At 39.4% G+C, this 21865-nt stretch overlaps 1 protein-coding gene across 2 annotated transcripts in view; it reads right to left on the bottom strand.

The window, feature by feature from the left end:
* LOC134665420 (serine/threonine-protein kinase NLK) overlaps window positions 1-15509 on the bottom strand; it is a 195407-nt gene extending 179898 nt beyond the window's left edge. Inside the window, exon 1 of one of the 2 annotated variants that reach the window (XR_010098371.1) lies at window positions 14873-15464. Coding sequence is in view for 1 of the 2 variants with exons in the window: in XM_063522383.1 (XP_063378453.1) it covers window positions 14873-15069 (197 nt within the window). In the remaining variant the exon portion in view is untranslated. Of the gene's footprint in view, window positions 1-14872 lie in introns of both variants that reach the window. The other variant, XM_063522383.1, reaches the window with a different exon arrangement.
* Window positions 15510-21865: the final 6356 nt, after the last annotated feature.

The following is a 21865-nucleotide window of genomic DNA, read 5'->3' as shown; positions in this document are numbered from 1 at the left end:
AAACTTTCATCCCTTTTTAACCCTGTTAGGGGATGAATTTTACAAAACGCTGAAATCACTTTTATTGTCTTCTAATAATATCCCCAAATACAAAGATTCAAGTTCCGCGCTCGAAAATTTTTTTGATACCCATACAAACTTTCAACCCCTTTTTCACCACCTTAGGGGTTGAATTTCCAAAAACGTTGCAATCACTTTTTTTTGTAATCGGCTATTATGCCTTTCTACGAAGTTTCAAAGCATTTGTAATGGATTAAAATTTTCAACCCCTTTTTACCCTTGTTAGGGGATGAATTTTACAAAACGCTGAAATTACTTTTCCTGTCTTCTAATAATATCCCTAAATACAAAGATTCAAGTCCACCACTTGAAATTTTTTTTGATATCCATACAAACTTTCAACCCCTTTTTCACCACCTTAGGGGATGAATTTTCAAAAACGCTGAAATTAGTTTGCTTGTATTTTAATAATATATCTTTTTACGAAGTTTCAAATTCCTAGCTTAAAAGAAAACTTTAACCCCATACAAACTTTCATCCCCTTTTTAACCCCCTTAGGGGTTGAATTTCTCAAAATCGCTTCTTATCTCTTGTACACTTTATAAATGCAATCTGGTGTGCAAATTTCAACTTTCTGGCTTTTGTAGTTTCGGCTCTGCGTTGATGAATCAGTCAGTCAGTCAGTCAGTCAGGACACTTGCATTTATATATATAGATGACAGCTGAAGATTCTATTAAATTTAAATCACACTGTAAGAGAGGTCGAGAGACAAGATGGTAAACGTGTACAGTCGCCATCAGATATATCGGAGCAGCCAAGGTGGCCACAAATATCTGAACACGCCCCTATTGTCAAGGCGTTAGAGTGCGTGTTCAGATATTTTTGAGCACCTCGGCCTACAGATCCTTTACATTTAACAGAGATAATGTTAAAGATAAGGTTATCGCTCGCCCTTTCCCACGCTACCAATACTTAGGGCGTGTTGCAAAAAGGAGAAGTAATTTACTCCTAATAGACTTGAAACTAGATACCTACTTACCGATTAAAATGTCTACAGTTAGTTTATGTAGGAGATAACTTAAGAAACAAGTAACATATTCGCAATATCTTACGTTGATTTTTGATTAAGAAGCAAATCGTTTGAATCGTTTGTTCTGCAGTTTGGCAGATAAGTGCGATAATTAGTATAATAACAATGTATTTTTTATGGATTATTGAATAAATTAAAAAAAAAATTCGCAGTACGTAGTCTCGTTTGTTGTATGGGAGCCCCACTTAAATACATATTAATATTATTCTATTTTTAGTATTTGTTGTTAATAGCGGCAACGTGTTGTTAATACAATCATCTGTGAAAATTTCAACTGGCCAGCTATCACGGTTCATGAGATACAACCTCGTGACAGACAGACAGACAGACGATGAACGGACAGACAGACGGACAGTGGAGTCTTAGTAATAGGGTATCGTTTTTACCCTTTAGGTAGGCACGAACGGTCGGTTTTTATATTAGGGCGGCGATAATGGCGTTAAGGTTCGGCCACACAGGCCGTTTTCCGGGCGGGGCGTGAGCGTTTTACATATAAAACCTGTGTGATGAAGCCTTTAGTCAGCAGTCCTAAGATTATTTTTACACAGAGAGATCCACAAGGAATTGTGAGTGAATACATCCCCATAAATACATATACAGAATAAAGTCATCGCACTGCTTTACCATGAAACGATAGCGTTAATCAACTTGATAAGCTACAATCGAGATAAGAGAACCTATTAGTTTTATATCTAGTCCTCACGTAAAAGTAGGCCGGACTAGACGCCGTGGTGTGAAATACTATCGTGCACACTGTTTTAAATCTTATCACATCGTCATAAGGTCTAAATTAAGTATGCTAATCACGAAGAATTTTTTGCATTGACCCGCCTGTTCCTATCTCTATCGCATGCGCATAATTATACAGGGTAGCCAAAAAATAAGGGCATTCCCGTTGCCAGGGAAGTTTTGGGATTATACTGAGGAACTTTTACTATGGGACCAACCACGAAATAGCGAATTCTCTATGGGAGGAATCCATTTTCTATGGGAGGGTAAATTATTTTTCGCAATATCAGGGTTGGTTGGTTAAAAGTTGCTCAGTATCCTTGCAAAACCTCCCTGGCAACGGGAATGCACTTATTTTTTGGCCACCGTGTATAGCAGTCTCACACACATTGACCTTGACCACCGCCGCCATCATGGGCGGGACAGCAATATGATTATGCGTGTGCGAATGAGATAGGAACAGGCGCGTTAATGTACGAAACTCTTCGCGTTTAGCGTCCTTACTTTACCAATGGTCAGTTAACTCTTATCCGGGCTGTCAGTTATAAAATTACGTGCAAATGTCATACACAGACACACACACACACACACACACACACACACACACACACACACAGACACACACACACACACACACACACACGCATATTTATGGCCGCTATATCGCCTCAGTCTCAACAGGGGTAAATAATGTTACTGTTAGTACATAATAATATATAATTCGTTACATTGTAAGCAGAGATGGGCATTAATCGATTAACTTTTTAATCGACTAATCAATCGATTAAAAAAGTTAATCGTCAAAATTAATCGGCGATTAATTTAATCGCGATTAATTTAGTCGACCTAACATACGATTGAAATTGAATTAATCTTAATATTAATCGATTAAATTTCTCGATTAACTCTCGATTGAAAGTAGACAGGACACTGGTGGTCATTTTTGTATGTAACTAAAAATCAAAACTTCTTGCGTACACATTAAAAACCATTCCAGTGTTATAAATGTGCTTCAGTAGTATAAGATGGTTACATTGGTTACTATAATAATGCGGATAACTTAGCGCGGCATCTCTAGGTAAGGGTTTAGGGCTTGTAGCGCAGGTATAAAAATTAGAAAGAGAACGACGTATGTGTATGAAAGAGCAAACACATTACTTACCTCTTATCAGTTGTTTTCTATAAGGTTTCAACTTGTCAATGCAGTAATTACTTACTACTTACATCGAACGGATACTATCCTATCGAAGACGGTCGAAATTAATAGTCTCCAAGTGAACATACATAAAAATTCGTCTGTTACTTATATTATTTATAAATGTTTCAGACGAATTAGGCACCTCGTCCTTTTTTTTTAAGTCGGTTAAAAAGACCATATGTATTGCTAAAATTAATCGAGAGAAAATTAATCGAACTAATTAATCGATTAAAAAAATTAATCGCCGGTAATTAGTCGACGATTAATTTAATCGTGACAATATTAGTCGGAGCTTTTCGACTAAAATTAATTAATCGTCACTTTTAATCGTTGCTCGCGATTAAGTCGGTTAATTTTAATCGTTAATCGTCAATCGATTACATTTTGCCCAACTCTGATTGTAAGTCCTGCGACGTTATAACTGCTGAATCGTAGTTGCAATTAAATCAATGTTTAATTTGGCGCCACTGTTATTGTGGGTGAAGTTCGACCTTATAGTTTTGACCTAATACTACGTGGCTAGTAAACAATCAAGGCAATTTGAATGAAAGTTAGTCAAAGACTTTGTACTTAATGCCAATGGCTATTTATATGTGGCTAGCAGTGTGCTCGATGGATTTAATTTAAGCCTCCTATTCAAGTCTCACCTTCAAAATCTTTAATTAGAAGAGGGCGTATTATGTGTCGGCTAGACCTAAAGTACTAATGGTAGTCTGTATCATTGCGTCTCAAATTTTGCTTTAATGCGAGAGTGAGAGGCAATGGCATTGGACAGGTGGAATACCACCCTCAAACATAACACAGTGAATACAGCATAACACAGTCACTAAATTAATCGATGGATTTAGTTTAAGCCTTATATTGAAATCACATCTTCAAAAATTTTATATGGATAAGAACCTAAAATAGGTAAAGGAGGTAAACTCTGTATAGGTAACACAGTCAATAAAATTGACAAAAGGGAAAGGCAAGTAAAAATACGAACCTTTTTCCCTTTATAGGACTTCTTCCAAATTAACAGTGTTAGTTTGAAATGTTATGTTTATGGTTTTAAATAAAGAAAAAATTAAAAAGAAAACAGTGTTTAATAGTGTAGTAAATATATAGTATTTTTGGAAGTTATTTATTGTTTTGACCGCCACGAAATTTTTATTAAACACTACACGCAATATTAAACTTCAATTAAATGTGTGACGGTTAAATAATTTTAAACTTTAATCGTTGTCGTATTGAACATGTACTCGTATCTTCCAAACTGTTCAACGTAGCTCTCCCCTTTACGTCACATGAATGAACCAAGCCCACCCAGCTAGTGTTCAAAGGAATATAATTTTAAAACGGATACGTGTTTCATAAATAGTGTATATTCTTTCTCGGCAACATCCAACGCTTCACACTCACCTTTAAAAAATAAATCGGCCTCCTAACAGACGTCATGTTAAAACTTATAAGAACTAATAAATGTACTATCACTCAGAGATAAATGTGACCGACAGTCGCGACGCGATGTAAAATCGTTTACAACCCAGTCGTGATTCTGAGCGTGCCGAGTGAAACGCAAGGAGAAAGAAGCGCAAAAAATTATGTCGCCGTAACGAATTTGCGTACAGATCTATCGAGCTGTCTGTGTCATGACCTAGGCCACCGTGGCGTGGGCGTTGTCGGAAAAAGTGATAAGCGCGTTATCGTCTTAAACAACAGAATACGCAATAAATTCTATACTTAACAAATTACATTATTAGGTATACATATTATAATAAATAAGACGGGTCACTCATGTTTTTTTTGCGCGATATGTCATCTCGCAATTGAAGCTCCTCGTTTCGTTATGGAGCGAAACACATCGAGCAACTTGTGACTAAAAAAAACTGAGCGACACATTTTATTGTAATTAATGTCCGAGTCTCACGGAAGTTTAGTTATTAAAAATGACATTATTAATCCGGTAACTATTTAACAAGATCTACGGAACTATCTGACTTACCTAGCTAGGTATAAAGTTATCACAAAATGCACGCTTAAGATAAAATTGAGCCGGTATAACAGGCCAATTCGAACGTAATTTGACATCAGAATGATATTTAAATGATATGTCATTTAGTTGTCGTGCATCTCGCTCGCAATGATACAGGTACGGACAAGTATGACCGAAATGCACGATAATTAAATGACATCATTTAGATAGCATTCTGACGTCAGTGTACATACGTTCGAATTGGACTGTTATTCCTACTCGGTACAGGCGATATATCTTTTAAATTACCTACGATATAAGCTAAACTGAGCTTCTATATACCTAGGCTACTAAAAACGCAAGTATTATTATCTATTAGTAAAACTGACAGTGAGGTATGTTTTTGATAACAAACGAAATAAATGAAATTGCTTAAGCGGAAACCCAAAGCTTCACAGGTAGAGATGAATTCTACCTGTGACAGTACAGTTAGCAAACAGGTAAGGGAAAAGGCCGTCCCTTAGATTCGTACCTTATAGTCGGTGAATAGGCAACAAATCCGTGTATTATTCAGTAAAATACAGTCTATTATTTAGTAAATACAATGAAGTCCTGTTTCATTGTTATTGTCCACTGATTTGCTGATGTATACGGTTAAGAGAATTTATATTTATAAGAATGGACATTATTTGAAACCAGAGGGTTTAGCGTGAATGTCGAAAATCGAAATTTCGTTGTCTGCTTCTCTATCGCGCGTATGCTATGTAAAAGCAACGACACTTTTTTCAAATAGCAACGAAATATTTGCGTATAAATCAGTATAACATGTACCTAGTTGTAAAGAGAAAATCTTCTACAGGGGAGATTTAAGATCAAGTCAAGTCTAACTATTCTTTATTCAGGTAGGCCTAGGAGCAAGCACTTATAAATCGTCTACAAACACCATATTAGCACAAAACAGATAAGTACAGAAGTCAATCACATGTATGTACTTTACTTTTCATACCTACGCTCGGCGGTCGCTCTAGGGTTGCGATTGTTGCGAACTATGACTTATGCACAAAAAACTATCGTGGTAGTGGCACTCGTATCCATCGTATCGTATCTCGTATCTAGTTGTTGAGGATGAAACGGGAAGAATGGAAATATAAATTAATAATAACATTAATAACTCAAATAGGTATTTTCATTTTAATGTCATTGTTATATTACAAATTTGCCACAGAAAATATCTTGCGATGATTTCGAGATTGGCGAAATGCACGATTATTATATTTTAAACTGTAATAAATTCGCATTATCATGTACAATGTAATAAATTCGCATACGCATTCTCTCTGAAACCACTGGTAGCTTAAAAAACGACAATTCACCGGTTAATGTTGAATTTAAACAACCGTCCACTGTACAGTTATAATAACTTTTTGTTTTGTTTCTCCATTATTGCACAAAAAAGTTCACAGACGCGTGTCTCAAGCGGATGGCACTCGCGCTCGCACTGGTCCCAACTGGTCCGAGATATCGTGTCCGTGAGCGGTGTCTATGTGTGCGTTGCTCGAGCGCGCTTTGTATGTTGATTGATTTCTGTACCTATCTCTTTTGTGATATTAGTCTAAATTATCAGAGCACTTATTGAAGCAAATATTTTCTGCAAAAAATCTATAGGAAACCGGATTCTTAAATTTTAAGTTGTCCAAAAAACTACGCTTGATACAAGTAATAATGTTGAATCATATCTCATATGTTTCAATATGTGTACCTAAATAGTTACAGAACAGAACACCATATAGCAAATAGTTCTTACATATTAACGGGTGATTCTTAAACTTAACTCGGACAAACTTAGCTTGTTCATCTTGTAGGTAGGTCTGCGAGTCCTTTAATCTTGTCAGTAGACCGATCGTCTTAACGGCTCTTGTGTAGGATTAAACGGTAGGTATGTCCCAGCCTATAGTGCCTTTCTCAATACGGAACTAAATTACTGCCGAAATAGGCCACATCTCATTTGGACAAATTGCGAAGCCCTATGTTTTGCAAAGGGTTTCTATAAGTAGAAAGGCAACGAGTTGCCTTCTTAGGCACTGGTCCCACCGCGAGCTAGTAAGCTATGAGCTATCGGCTATAAACACGAACAAAAGATAAGCACTCCCGTGTAAATAAAAGAGACACGGCGATATTTATAGCTCACCGCTGGGCGAGTAACTATAAATATCGCCGTGTCTCTTTTATTTACACGGGAGTGCTTATCTTTTGTTCGTGTTTATAGCCGATAGCTCATAGCTTACTAGCTCGCGGTGGTGGGACCAGTGCCTTAGGATCAGTTCGCTTAATTTTATGAGGGTCCCGTACCTGAAAAGGAAACAACGGAACCCTTATACGTTTTAGGATCACTCGTGCGCCTCTATGTCTGTCTGTCTGTCCGTTTTGTTTTAGTCACAGGTTTTAGTTTTAGTTTATCAGTCCGTAGATTATGGTTGTTGCAACTGGCCCTTACACTGCTCTGATGTAGTTAACGGTTCTGCTGACAGCTAATCTGAGTTAATCGTCGATAAAACTTCATGAGGACCTTATCATGCTGGCAAAGTCTTCTGTCATGTACTGTCAGTGTCAGCGGCCAATGGTTCCAGAAAGTTAACGCTATAAGCCATTAGATTCCTCGCTGCCTTGAAAGTGTGTCTATAGCATCCGATTCCTGTCAGTTTATTTTTAAACGGCGGCTTATCGTAAAGAAAAAAAAAACAACATTCGGTCCCTTCCATAACCGTGACACGTTTGGTATGCCCTTCTGCTACCTAAGCTTGTAGTTTCATCCGACGAACAGACTTATATTTAAAAGGACTAAGATATATCTTTTTTATACCTCCAAAACACAAATCTTAAAGGAAGTACTGAAAATCCGTGTTAACGGCTCTTATGGAGTTTCGACTTGAGAGGTTTTTTAGGGTAACGAGGATTTCGGCTTATCGAGGGATACTCAATAATAAAATTCTGAATAGCACTTTCCTCTTGGTTAATCTCATCATTATTACACGTTCGCGCGCACATCAAACGTTTCCCGACAAGCATTAAATATCTAAAAGCTATATTAATTTAGAGCCTTCTGACATATTATGCAGGCAACGTCGCTTTCGAAAGGGTGAGGACCAGGAACCAATATGCATGACTATATAAAACAAAATGCGTGATCCATGATAGAAGCCCTACTTGCTAATCTCATCACGCCCCATCATCTCCTGCGGACCCGGATCAAACCCCTCCCGTCCCGCTAGTAGGTATTCATTTACTAACTAAATGAAGTTAGACAATTGGAACATATTCTACAGGCAACGTCGCTTTCGTACGTCAGTTACTCTGCATTTGCACTGCATTAGCGAGCTCCATAATAAAATCCTAGCTAATCTCATTAGGGCCCCATCATCTCGTACGCGCGGTGCCCGGATCAAACAGAAGTTCCGGAGCCGCGTTCAGATTTTCAAAATCTGTTATCGATTAGATGCATCTCGCACGTATTTATTGAGCTTATATAATGAGAGTAATATCACATCCGATCAAGAACATATTTTTTAAATCGAAATGCCGCCCGAACACTAGGTATCTACTAACTAAATTAATTACCGCGAGGGCTGATTGATCGGGCGGTTGTGGGTGACCGGCTATTTGTAACTGGAAAGTTTTGTTGGAGTCCAATTTCTGCAAGTTTAAAGTTGGCAAGAAGGTATTATTTGTTATGGGATTTGGGCAAAACATAACTAACAGACGGAGCCCTATTCTGAGACCTATGATGAGGTCAACTTCTCTGTACTGTTACAATTTCCAATATTACATTAGCATTGTTTTTTTAATATGTATGTCCTCTTTTACAGGTACCCTTTCTAGCAACTATTGCAACTATCGCGATGACGTTCCGCTTTGTGGTTCAAATATAGATCTAGATCTTCTGAAGCACCACAATAAAATTAACGCAGGTCACAGATTTATTAATAGCGTAAAAGTTGATTTTTCAAATACCTAGTGGCGTTGATCACGCCAAAAAAATGCGATTTAAGTAAATGATGATCATGGACTTTTGCAGAGTTGGTCCTTTTGGCAAGCGATATTTTTGATGCAAAATGTTGACTTAAGACGTGGCTCTAAAATTTTGAAAACAAAATTTTGCTATTTCATCAAGTTTCATTTTTATTTAATGTATACGTTTTCATATCAAATATTTAACAATATAAAAAAAAGAGACTGACTAAAACCTAACTTCAAATCAATGAACGAATAATGAGAATGACAAAAAAATATCTGTAAGTCACGTTTACGTCAAAATTCTGCCAAATGCGGCGCCTTTATATATTGAATCACCAGATTCACCACAGGCATGTAGTTAATTTCATTCTAAATCCCATAAGCCACGGAGAATCGATCTGATAGATAAGCTAAAACGTCACCGATCTTCGTTTGGTTACGCACGGCTGCCCTCAAAAGCGACATTTTAAAACCCGTCCTGACCTTTTTGTACATTCAAAGCAGCTTTAGGTTTTGTTCGCGCCGGGAGCATTAGCTGCTTTAGTTCAATCAATAACACCTACGCAGGCGGGATGATCGATTCCCAAACGCCGGCAGACCCTGAGTAATTCATGTTTTTATAGATTTTTTGAGGTATTTCAGAATTAGATCGAATTTTAGAATTATATGTATAGTAATAGTACTACTATGTAGTATCTTTAACCTCCTGAGTCCCTGAGGCCTCTATAAAGGATTTAATCCAAATGGATTTTGAATTAAAATGGAATATAAGAAGGTTCCAAATTCAAAATTGCAATAATAACAAGGGGGGCTCAGGAGGATAGTGCACTTTTTATTTATCCAAGCAGTATTGTATAACGTAGGTAGCCTCAGATTTTATCACGATTTTTGACTAAGTTAGGTAGAGTTAGACAAAGAAAAATCGAGTGATTTTGATAGCCCACGCAGTGCAAGTGTCAGTTTAAACATCAGACTTCTATGAAATTATCTGAATAAAATTGATATGCGATTGATTGATTGATCTGTGTAAAATTGTCCTATATATTTTTTTATTTTTTTATTATGACATTTAAATAACACTTGCACTGCGTGGGCTATCAAAATCGCAGCAGACTTTTCTTGGTCTAACTTTAGACGCTTTGGTGTTTCTTTAAGGCCTTGACTGCGTAAGTAACAGCAACAGCATAACACGACTGCAGCGGCGGTCACTGGCATGAAATAACGAAACCTAGTCATCACAAGCGAAGATTAACACGAGGGAGGAACCATATTGTGCACGACCCAAACGATCCTCCATTCTTTTTGTCGAGACACTTACGCTACGTCTTACGTAACGAACAACGCGCGAACGCGGCGCGGCGCGGCGCGGCGAAAGCGGCCGCCGCCGCGCCGCGCCGCGCCGCGCCGCCTGACATTCGCGTGCAAATCGCGCCGCACCGCGTTCGCAACGAGATCGCTTACGTAGGACACTTCTATGGGCATCAAAGGATTGATTTCGCCGCGCCGCGCCGCGCCGCGTTCGCGCGTTGTTCGCCTACGTAAGACGTAGCGTTACACAAATGCAAAGCCGTGTTCGAATAAATTAACTACAAGAGAATAGGTATAACTAAAATGTTAATGTTAAAAGAAGCCCTAATTTACATTCAACGGACGGGAGCGCGGTCTCCGGGTCTGGTTTAGGGCCCTCGGCCGATCGGTCGGTATAATCAGGCGCGCCTCCCCTCGTCGCGGTCGTTCACACACAATCGACGCGCCAAGCGCCATCGGAGCCCTACCTACGCACGACGACTCAACACAAAGCACCCACCCATACCCACCTAACAACCCCCCGCTGCACTGCTTCAGCTACAAACTACTTCTCGCTATACGCGATAAACTCTAACGGGACGCAGTAACGTCCAATATCGAATGGGCCGTGAACACGCAGGCGTTGCATTAATCTTGATAACAGAAGTAGTGGCGTTTAAAATAGAAACTTAACGTGAAGGAATAAAGTGGAGAGTCTATTGAAGGCGGCCGCGGTCGCTAGGTACGCGCAATGTGCACTCGATTGCGGGAAACATGAATATTGAAAACCGCTCTTATGTCGTTCACGCTAGATCAAATACACGTAAACGCCCGATGCAAACACCACGTGTTTACAAAGGCAATTGCAGATTACAAGCGTAGTGCACGTTTCTATCGCGACGAAAGTAAGTTTTGGACACGTGTCGATAACTTTTACATTATCGTGACGTTTTCAAAACTAGTATTTTTGGAAGATCAACATTAACTAGCTCAAAATGATGGATCGTAAATATGCTCTTTTATGTCCTGGAATGCGAAGTGGCGAAACAGCGAGCAAAAAATATTAAACCACGATTTTGTCCGATAGTGACGCCAACGCTCTACCGAAAAGCATTCATTTTAGTCATAAACGAGATCGCTTGTTCCCAGCGAAATAAAAGAGATGTTAAAACGCGACCACGATTTTTCCTACGTCGTCTTAACGACCGACTCGTGTTCAGACGTTTTAAACTTGTACAGCGAACGGCCAACGGGCTAACAATGCCCACAATTCCGTCATGAAGACGAGATTGATATATGTAATTGGCTGTTGTAGGTAATTTCTACAGAATCTAACAAACAAACAACCTAAAAGTTCAAACATCATCATCATTCTTGTCATTCTTAAGTCCTGAGTGCAGCAGTCCTGACTGCAGGGTTTGACCATGTTTGCAGAGCTGGGTTGATTTGGGGTTCATTAAGCACAGGATTATTCCTTATTAGGCATATTGTATCATTAAGGACACGACATAATTTAGTGACGTATGTACAGTGGCATTCAGAAGTACATGTACTTCTAGGAATTGAATTGAATTGAATGTATGCAGGTACTTCCTAGAACCCAACTTCACTAAGAATGTTAAGTAGGTACTTAATCCATAGATGGCATATCGATTTCACGTTTTTTAACCAGTGCTGTGGGTCTTACCGGTATGCTTGCTTACGCATCTGGTGTGAATTCTCTCTGTGTGGTCTTATAATGGGAATAGGTATTCAAAATATTCAGAGCCATATTATTATTCATATAATAAGGCATAGAATAGATATTGTATTACAAGTTGCAAGACGAATAATTAAGGCAGATCTTTTTGTATAAAGGCACATATGGGTATTAGGTATACAGTCAAGTGTAAAAATATGGGTGTAGACAACATGCTCAAAAATAGGTGTGTCCCATAGTTCTTAATTCACTGACATAAGAGTTATGGGACATATTTTTGAGATGATTTGTTTTGTACACCCATATTTTTACACTTGACTGTACATACAGACATCATCAATAGTAGTGTATCAAGCGTATGAAACAACGCGCCAAAAGTATCTGCAACCCTCGAATACTTTTCAAAATAGCGATACATATGTATAGATATCACGACAGTCGGCGTTCAAAAGTACCTATCTGTAACCTGTTTTTACCGTTTAATTGTTCTATACAGAGACACATCTCTTTTCGTTAAGTTATCATAAAATGGGTAGATAGGTACGTTTAAAGCAAATTGTGGTACACTGCTGGCTGTACCCACCTATAAAATATTCGTCCGGCTAACAAAGCGGACGAAAAGACAATGACCACTGACCGTGCTCGTCTGTTTTCAAAAGACAAATGCATTAAGAATTAAGACCTATAGAACTTCAACATCTTTTGTCTTTTTTGTTTCCCAGTGGATTTGGCGCACGTACGATATTTGCAACCTTGTCAACGTTCAATCAGTCAGTGCTAATAATTTCAACATTATGAATAGGAATAATTTAGGTATTAATACAAGCGCTTTCATCGGTTTATTGTGTTGCCCCTATTCACACGGCTAAAGTTGCAATGGCCAAAATCAAGATATTGTACTTTCAGATACCCCATTCTTGATATTCGACAGATTTGTTCCCTAACGACTACCACCTACCCCATAGTCTAATAAAACATGGTCTTCTCTTCCCAGAGTGACACAAGCCTACGTCACAATAACATGGCCGCTATATATAACGCTATCGCATATTATTATATAGCGCTGTCGCATGATAACGTAGGCTTGTGTCAATCAGGTGACCTAGAAAAGACGGGAAGAGAGTACCAGGCGGAGTATACTAGTATACCATGACCTACCATAAATCTTAAATGGTGGCTAGGTGGACACTTGCAAGCTTGTCAACGTTCGATCAGTGTTAATTTCAACAATAGGTATTTACTAATCGAGTTGAAATGTGTATGCGCTTTCGTTGGGTTATTGTGAGCGCGACAATGAGTGCTGGTCCCGTGAGCAACTACAACAACAATGCCTATTACTAGATCTTATGTCGTTGCAATAAAGTATACAAATGGTCAGTTAACTGTGTCAATGGTATATTCTAATGGGCTGCTTGTCTGTTGTCGGGTGCCTTCTGATGCCCTGGTTACGGTCGCCATTAGATGCACTAGGGTATTGAATTTACTAGGCCAGGAATGAATTTTGTAGACATTGAAAAGAAGTCACAGTACAGTTAAGGCACTTAATTCTGTGGGTCAGTATCAGAGTGATATAAAATAAGCATATGTGTCCAAAGAAAGTTCTTTGGGCACATACCCATAATAAAATTATACAGTGTGAAAATGTGCTAAAAGAAATCAAGTAGTTTGAACAAGGTGAAATTATTCCACTACATTATCTATATACAAAAAATAGTATTTACATGTAACATATCGTTGCTTATCATGAACAGTGGTACAACTAAAAATGAAATGCTATTGCGTTTAATATTCTATCTTTTACTGGTAAGATTTAAAGTCGAATGGCATTTCATTTTGTTTTGTGTCACTATTCATGATAAGCGTCGATATGTGAGAATTTTATTATCTTGACACAAAAGTTCAATCAGGTATTTAATTTTCTATTCTAATGATGTGAATGATAAATCTTATGCCAATGCATACATTTACAATCATCATTCGCTTGCTTCATTTGGGGTTGCCGCAGCATGTATTTTTCTTCCATGCCTCTCTCTCGCCCGTCATCTCATCACTTGTATTTGTTTCATATCATCTCTCACACAGTCCATCCACCTTTTCCTTGGTTTTCCTCTCCCGTTACTTCCCTCCACATTCATTCGTAATACCTTTCTTGTTGCATGACTTTCATCCTTCCGCATCAAAAAAAAATAACATCAAATTGTTGTCAGAAAGGATAACTGAAACTAAGAATATCTTGAAGTTTTATTTCTGTCAATGTTACAAAAGTGCAAAAATTTTAGGCCCATCCTGTACAATACTATATAATTATTATTGTTTGATTTTCTCACAAAATGTAGAAAAAGGACCAACTGCAATAATATTAATTACCTAGTTGTGTTGTTGTGCTTATATGTTTGTAGGTATATCTTAAAAATAGTACAAGATATTCACTATTGATTAACAAATAAAGAAAAGAAAAAAAAGTGTTGGTAACTAGCCTACTTTTTTTAAGGAAAATACAATATAAACCTGGTATGTATATTATTAGTAGGTATGTATCTACAAAAATTCTAATTCATCCTTGCATATACACAACCACAGACACCATAGTACTTTAATTATAGCACTAATAAAATATAATTTTATACTGTTAGGTGTCTACCTACTGATGATACTTTTCAGACAATAGAACTCATCAAAAGTTCCTAAACTGTACCCTATTCAAATATTAACAAGCCCCGCGTGCCTCTTTTTGACGAAATTTAATACAAAAACAAACGAAAGCCTAAAAAAATACCACGCGAAACTTTTCAAGAGCAAATCAAATTAACACGTTTGGAAGGGAACTCGCGCATTTCGGTTACGGGAATTAACAAAGTAGACTCTAGGATTTAGATACGAAGGTAGGATGTGACGTGACTCACCATACGACACCGAAGGCGCCGTAGCCGATCGGCCGGTCGGGCTGAACATCCGAGGGGATGGCCGGCGTCTGGTAGTAGGGCGCCGCCGCCGCCAGGATGGCGCCCTGCGACGCGGTCGGCGTTCCGCCCTGCATCAGCGACATTGACACACTCATTGACACGCGAGAGTGCCGCGCGGGGCCGGTCACTGCCGCCATCCAACCGCTCCGCGGCGAGCCGTCACCGCAGACTCATCACAGGGACCTCACGACACCCGCACTCCGCTCCTGTCACCAGCTCGCACCCGAGATCCACGCGACGAGATCACCGGCTGCTTCTTTATTATTCATGCTCGAACGACTATGCGGGAATCACTGAACGCACACACACGACGGGATACACCAGCAGATTTCACCAGTTATTTCACACACGCAACGGTAAGTTTTCAAAAGTGTACGCAAGCACGAGCTTGCTTCTTCGTTTCCAGATTACAATTTCTGGACAAAGAAGGAAACCGTGATGTATTTCCTGGCGCTACGCAAACGTCCACGCGCCACGAGAATCGAGCGAGACTGGAAGGGAACGCGAGAACGAGAGAGCAAACAACAATGGCGACGACGCGATAAACAGCTGCTCCGCTTGGCTTGGATTCGTCCGCTGAATGAAACAGAGCACTGCGCCGCGACGAGCTTAAACAATTATTAAAAAAATAATAACAAAGAGGTCAGACATCAACAATATAATATTTTATTAATTGTAAATATTGTAGACTGCAATTGATCTGAAATTTCAAAAAAAACATTTTTAAACTAACTAAAATTTCTGGGAAAAAACGCGCCTATAAATAAACCTTTAGTAGGTATTTTGCAAAACCAGCTCATCGATACAATATATTTAACTAGCGACCCGCCCCGGGTTCGCACGGGTAGTTCAACTCGACCAATTCATACAACACCTTTACAAATTATACACCGAAACCGTCCTCAATATCTCTCTATTTCTCTATTCATAAGTGAAAACCGCAATGAAAATCCGTTCAGTAGTTTTTGAGTTTATCCCGAACATACAGACAGTTGCGGCGGAATTTGTTTTATTTTTATAATATATGTATCGACTTCATACGCGATTTTTATTTTTGACGCTAAACAGGATCCCCTACTCAGCAAGTCAGCATATTATCACAGGAAGCCATGCACTCAAATTAGTTCCTAATGGTATAAGAAGTAATAGTTTTCATTATTTGGGCCAACACCTGAAATGTTTTAATTGTATGTACCTTCAAAGACAAGTATGCAACTCGTGAGCCGCGGTTTGCCGAACCCTGATATATGCGATTTGTTGATTCAGCTTGTTTTTATTTTGAAATACCTTCTAATAGATCTCAAAAATATATGAGTGCAAGGCACGATTTGACATCTGTGGTAGAACCGCAACTCTTTAGAAAATAATCCTAATTGTAACTTATTTGTAACTTATGATGCTCGTTATAGTGTCCCACTGCTGGGCAAAGGCCTCTCCCCTTGATCTCCACAACTGCCGTTGTTGTGCTTTTAACCCTGCGGTCCCTGCGTTGTTGTGCGTTTGATGAAGGTGTTTAAATCGTCACGCCATCTCTGTCTGGGCCTACCGCGTCCGCTTATTTTGCGGCATCCACTTGGTGGCTATACTAGGTCACCTATCCGGATGCCTGCGGCAGACGTGACCAATCCAGGGCTATAACCGCGAAAATCGAAGTTCGCGAATTGCGGGGATTTTTCTCTGTCACTCTTATTACGCCTTCATTGGAGTAAATGAGAAAGATCCCCGCAATTTGCGAATTTTGGTTTTCGCGGTAGCCGCTCAGTCCCACTTTAGCCTGGCGGTCTTCTCCCCTACGTCAGCAGAGAAATGCGTGTTTTTGAGCGCAGTCTAGTGTTTCGGTTTCAAACGCGATCTGTCCTTGTGACGCCTAGAATGCTACGCTCCATTGCTCGCTGGCACCTTCAATTTAGGTTCGGACTGAAACATTTCACGAATACTATAATAATAGCCTAGAAGACACAGGTCTCAACTCAATTCTTGACAAAGAATAAAATTACAGACTTTTATTAAATGATTTTGAAATATAAAATTAGGAAGTTAAACTATTGTAATTATTAGTACATACATACATCACTGGCTCAGTGACCCAAAGAGGATCTTGGCCTCTGACACAAGAGAGCGCCATTCTGCCCTATTCTGCGCCACTTCACGCCAGTTGGGTATTCCGAGGGCGGACAGGTCTTTTTGGGCTTCGTCACTCCAGCGGTATCTGGGACGCCCAGACGGACGTTTTCCGCCCGGGTGCCCCACATACGCTCTTCTCACAGCACGATCCTCCCATCCTCTCCAGGTGACCAAGCCAGCGGAGTCGTGTTGCTTTGATCTCGCCAATTATATTAGGCATCGCAACCAGCTCCTCTAGCTCCCTATTTTTTCTACGCCTCCAAGTTCCATCCTCCTCTCTGATAGGCCCCAGAATCTTCCGCCAGATTTTCCTCTCCGCCACTAAGAGCTTGCTCTCTTCTTTCTGAGTCAGCGTCCAAGCTTCACACCCATACATCAAAATTGGTCTAATTACGGCCTTGTAGACTCGAATCTTGGTTGGTCTACTGATCAGCTTGGACACTAAGACTCGATGGAGCGCTGCCGAGCATCTTAGGGCGTTTTGGACTCGAATATCTATCTCTTCCTCCCTTCGGTTGGTATCAGTTACTGTGCAACCAAGGTACCTAAAATGATCTACACCTTTGTAGGTGGTTGCTCCGACTACTAGGTCTTCTCTTTTCACTCTGGTGTTCTTGTACCTTTTCATTTGGAGATATTCGGTTTTCTGGTGGTTGATTCTGAGACCTATCTTCTCCCCTTCCTGCTCCACAATTCTAGCCATGGCCTCCAGGTCCCTTTTGTTTTGAGCCAATAGCCCCAGGTCATCAGCATAGCCAATGATCTTATGTCTGCCGTTCAACTCTACACCCCCATCATACATAAGCAATTTTCGGACGACGTATTCGAGTGCCAAGTTGAACAGCATTGGCGAAAGGGCGTCTCCCTGCTTCAGGCCAGTGACAACTGCAAATTCGGCCGTCAGTTCTCCGCAAGCTCTTACCCTCATCTTGCTCACATTGGTAGCTACAACAATCATTTTTACCAATTTTTCTGGCACTTTAAAGTACAAAAAAACATTTTATAGTCGCACCAATAAAAGTCTGCAGCGGATTTGATAGCCCACGCAGCGTAAGTGTTATTTATACGTGTTCATTTCATAGAAGTTTGACGTTTAAAATGACACTTGCACTCCGTGAGCTATCAAAATCGCTGCAGACTTTTTACGGTCTGACTATAAAGAACTTCCAGCACGGAAGCTGTGACGGAAGTGTGGTTAATTCAGTTCTTTCTTTGAACTTTTGTGATCGGCGCACAGGCCGCACATACTTGAAATAGAGCGCCACCTACCGAAAATTTTAAAACCAAATTTGCTAGTAGCGTTGCCATGGTGACATGTAGTTAGAGTTCCGCGCGGAATTTAAAAAAAAATCGGGTGATTTAAACCGATGGCCGATTTTCTTATCAAAATCCACTTGACGATAATGATGACGACATAAAAAGGAAAAACCATAATATGTCACTAAAAAGCTCTTAAATTGAAATAAATTAAGCTCGAATAATTTACCTCTACATTGATACTTTTTGGAATAAAAAATAAGTTAGAAGCAAAGAATATAATACTCACTAGGGTTAGAAGCATGTATTGCGTCAGTAAGAAAAGTCTGCAACGATTTAATAGCACACGCAGTGCAAGTGTTATTCTAAACGTCAAACTTCTATGAAATTATGACTTATAAACATAGAAGTAGCATCCTATAGAAGTGGTATACGCGTGCCTCCGTGAGGGACAAAACATACGCAAATGCGACACTGTGATTGGTCGAATTCATTTGTTGCCCACCATTATCAATACTAAAAAAAGGTGGGGAACAAATAAAATGTGAGACTGTGACAAGGACAAACAATAATAGCGCTTTCACTGCTACTCCTACTGAAAGATACATAAGACTCCCGTTCTGTCAGTTATCCCCACCACTCATGCCCAATCCAGTTTAATACTAGATTCATGCTTATAAATAACACTTGCACTGCGTATGCTATCAAATGATTACGTATCGATGCCAAAATTATCTCGCGGTCAAAATGTATCTTTCTCGCTCACTCTTTTGCCGGTGAACCACCTTTCACACAGTGGGAGATACGGTATTATGTATAAGAAATATGTAGGTATATACCCTCATATGCTATTTATTACTAATAGGATTTCTCATTAGACTCGCAATATTATTAAGAAGCTTTTTAGTAGAGTAGTCAGTGTGAGGGGTGGGGGAATTAATTAATACTCAATTTTAATAAATATCAATTATATTATCACAGAGAATCACATTGTGTCATACAACATATTTACGTGGCTAGTACAAAATTTCCTTATCCCGATTTATGTCAGAGTTCATGTATAGTAAATACCTAAAAGTTATAAAACAAAATGGAAACACCACTACAAAATACAATCTTTATTCAGGGTTAGATTCTATCTAAAAGTAGTTTTTTTTAATGGATAGTATATACATAGAGCTTCGAACCTTGCAAATATAAAATCGCCATAAGATATATCGAAGAGGCCAATGTATTCATAAATAACTGGACAAATCTGGGTCATTCTACAGCAATCTCATTCCCCTGGGTCATTCTACAGCAATCTCTACCTGTTTGCAATTTCCCAGGAGATTCCGCTCTGCAATTGTGGTTGTAGATGGAACTTGGCACGGGTTATACAGTCACCCAAAAATGAGATGCTAATAAGGCGGCACATCACGGGAATTTGCAAATAGTTATAGCCAGGGGAATGAGATTTCTGTAGAATGACCAGCTCACCCAAAAATGAGATGCTAATAAAGCGGCATCTCCTGGGAATTTTCAAATATAGCTGGTCAAGCAAATCTTGTCAGTAGAAAAAGGCGCGAAATTCAAATTTTCTATGGGACGATAACCCTTCGCGCCTACTTTTTTTAAATTTGCCGCCTTTTTCTACTGACAATATTTGCTTGACCAACTATAGTTACGGTCAAGGGAATGAGATTTCTGTAGAATAACCCAGTTTTTATCATCAAGAGGTTAAATTACATGTTTAGTTTTGAGCACGTTGGCCGCTTCGGTTTTATCTGACGGCGACTGTAAATATAGTTGCGATATTCCTTGCGGTGTAAACTCCTTGAGAATAAATGTTAGAGATATACATTCAATATCGGAGCCATATGACTTTGTCTGAATCGAATACGGAATTATGATAAGCTCTGGCATAAAAATAAATTGCACTAATGTAAGTAAATCAACGAGTTAAATTTATTCAGTATTATTAACAAATTATATAAGTATTTATATTGTATAAATAACTGGATATTCCTGGGGTCCATTTCTCGAAAGACATAGACATAGAAAAACGAAACGAAAGATATTAGACTAAGATTATTAGTTCACGAACTGGGGCCCATTTCTCGAACGATATTAGTCTAATATTGTTAGTGTGTTGTCATGGCAACGCATACGATTTGACAGTTCGGTGACTAATAATATTAGTCAAATATCGTTCGAGAAATGGGCCCCTGTCAATTGGTATGACAACACTAATAATATTAGACTAAAACACTGAGCAGGGGCCGCAGAACACTGAGCAGGGGCCGCAGGACTCTCACCTCTGGCTTCTGGCTTGCCTTAACCGGCCGTCCAGAATGGGGTGTTAGTGCTATATGCTCGCAGGGTGGAAGTGAAATATGCCTAAGACGCGAGTTGGCACAGTGGCTGCTTACAGCCGTTTTCGGGGACCCATATTGTGAGTTGGCGAGTCACCACCTGGCCCATTTTTAGGGTTCCGTACCCAAAGGGTAAAACGGGACCCTATTACTAAGACTTCGCTGTCCGTCCGTCCGTCCGTCTGTCACCAGGCTGTATCTCAAGAACCGTGATAGCTTGACAGTTGAAATTTTCACAGATGATGTATTTCTGTTGCCGCTATAAGTGCTATAACAACAAATACTAAAAACAGAATAAAATAAAGATTTAAATGGGGCTCCCATACAACAAACGTGATTTTTGACCAAAGTTAAGCAACGTCAGGAGTGGTCAGTACTTGGATGGGTGACCGTTTTTTTTTTGTTTTTTTTTTTTTTTGCATTATGGTACGGAACCCTTCGTGCGCGAGTCCGACTCGCACTTGCCCGGTTTTGTTTTTGTGTTTTTAACATATGATCAGGGCAGGTGCCATAGTCTCCTCCATAGGCCCGGTTACTAGTCCACTAGCAACTCAACCCAATAGCCCGGTTTCTTTTTGTACCTTTTTCTTACAATAATAGTCCTACACTAACCGGGGCTTGTCCTTGTTGTCGCCGGTTGGTGTCACATTACATTTAGAGTAAATTGTCTTATTACAAGGGGCCTCTACGTGTTGGCTTCGGCCCCACGCACGCGTTCCAAATGTCCGGGACCCCATGGTTAGACTAATATCGTTCGAGAAATGGGCCCCTGTTTGTTTGTAAGCCAATATTAATGACTTAAAATAAATATGTTCTTGACAAAACGGTATACGCAACGTTACGTTACGTTACGGTAACGGTAACGGTTGACACGTTAGACTGTTATTGTGTCATTCCGCCGCGGTGACTATAGGTAGGTATTATAATAATATATACGTCAAGGCAGTTACTGAAATACAATGATACATGTTACTATTTTATAAAAATAAGATTGGCCATCCAATCCATGGGTGTAGCAACTGTTATTGTTCGATTTATTTTGCTCTAGTTTACGTGGTTAGTAGAAAAACTAATTGCTTATGAATTACAACCACTCAATAAAATTAGCCCGAGTTTAACCTCTAGCCGCCCAGAGACCTATTAAAAGGTCTCCTGTTCCATTCTAATTTGAACTTAGTGTTGACAAAATAAAATTTCA

This window comes from Cydia fagiglandana, chromosome 6 (genome assembly GCF_963556715.1).
Source record: "Cydia fagiglandana chromosome 6, ilCydFagi1.1, whole genome shotgun sequence".
NCBI lineage: Eukaryota > Metazoa > Arthropoda > Insecta > Lepidoptera > Tortricidae > Cydia > Cydia fagiglandana.
This window is presented reverse-complemented; position numbering and strand designations above follow the sequence as displayed.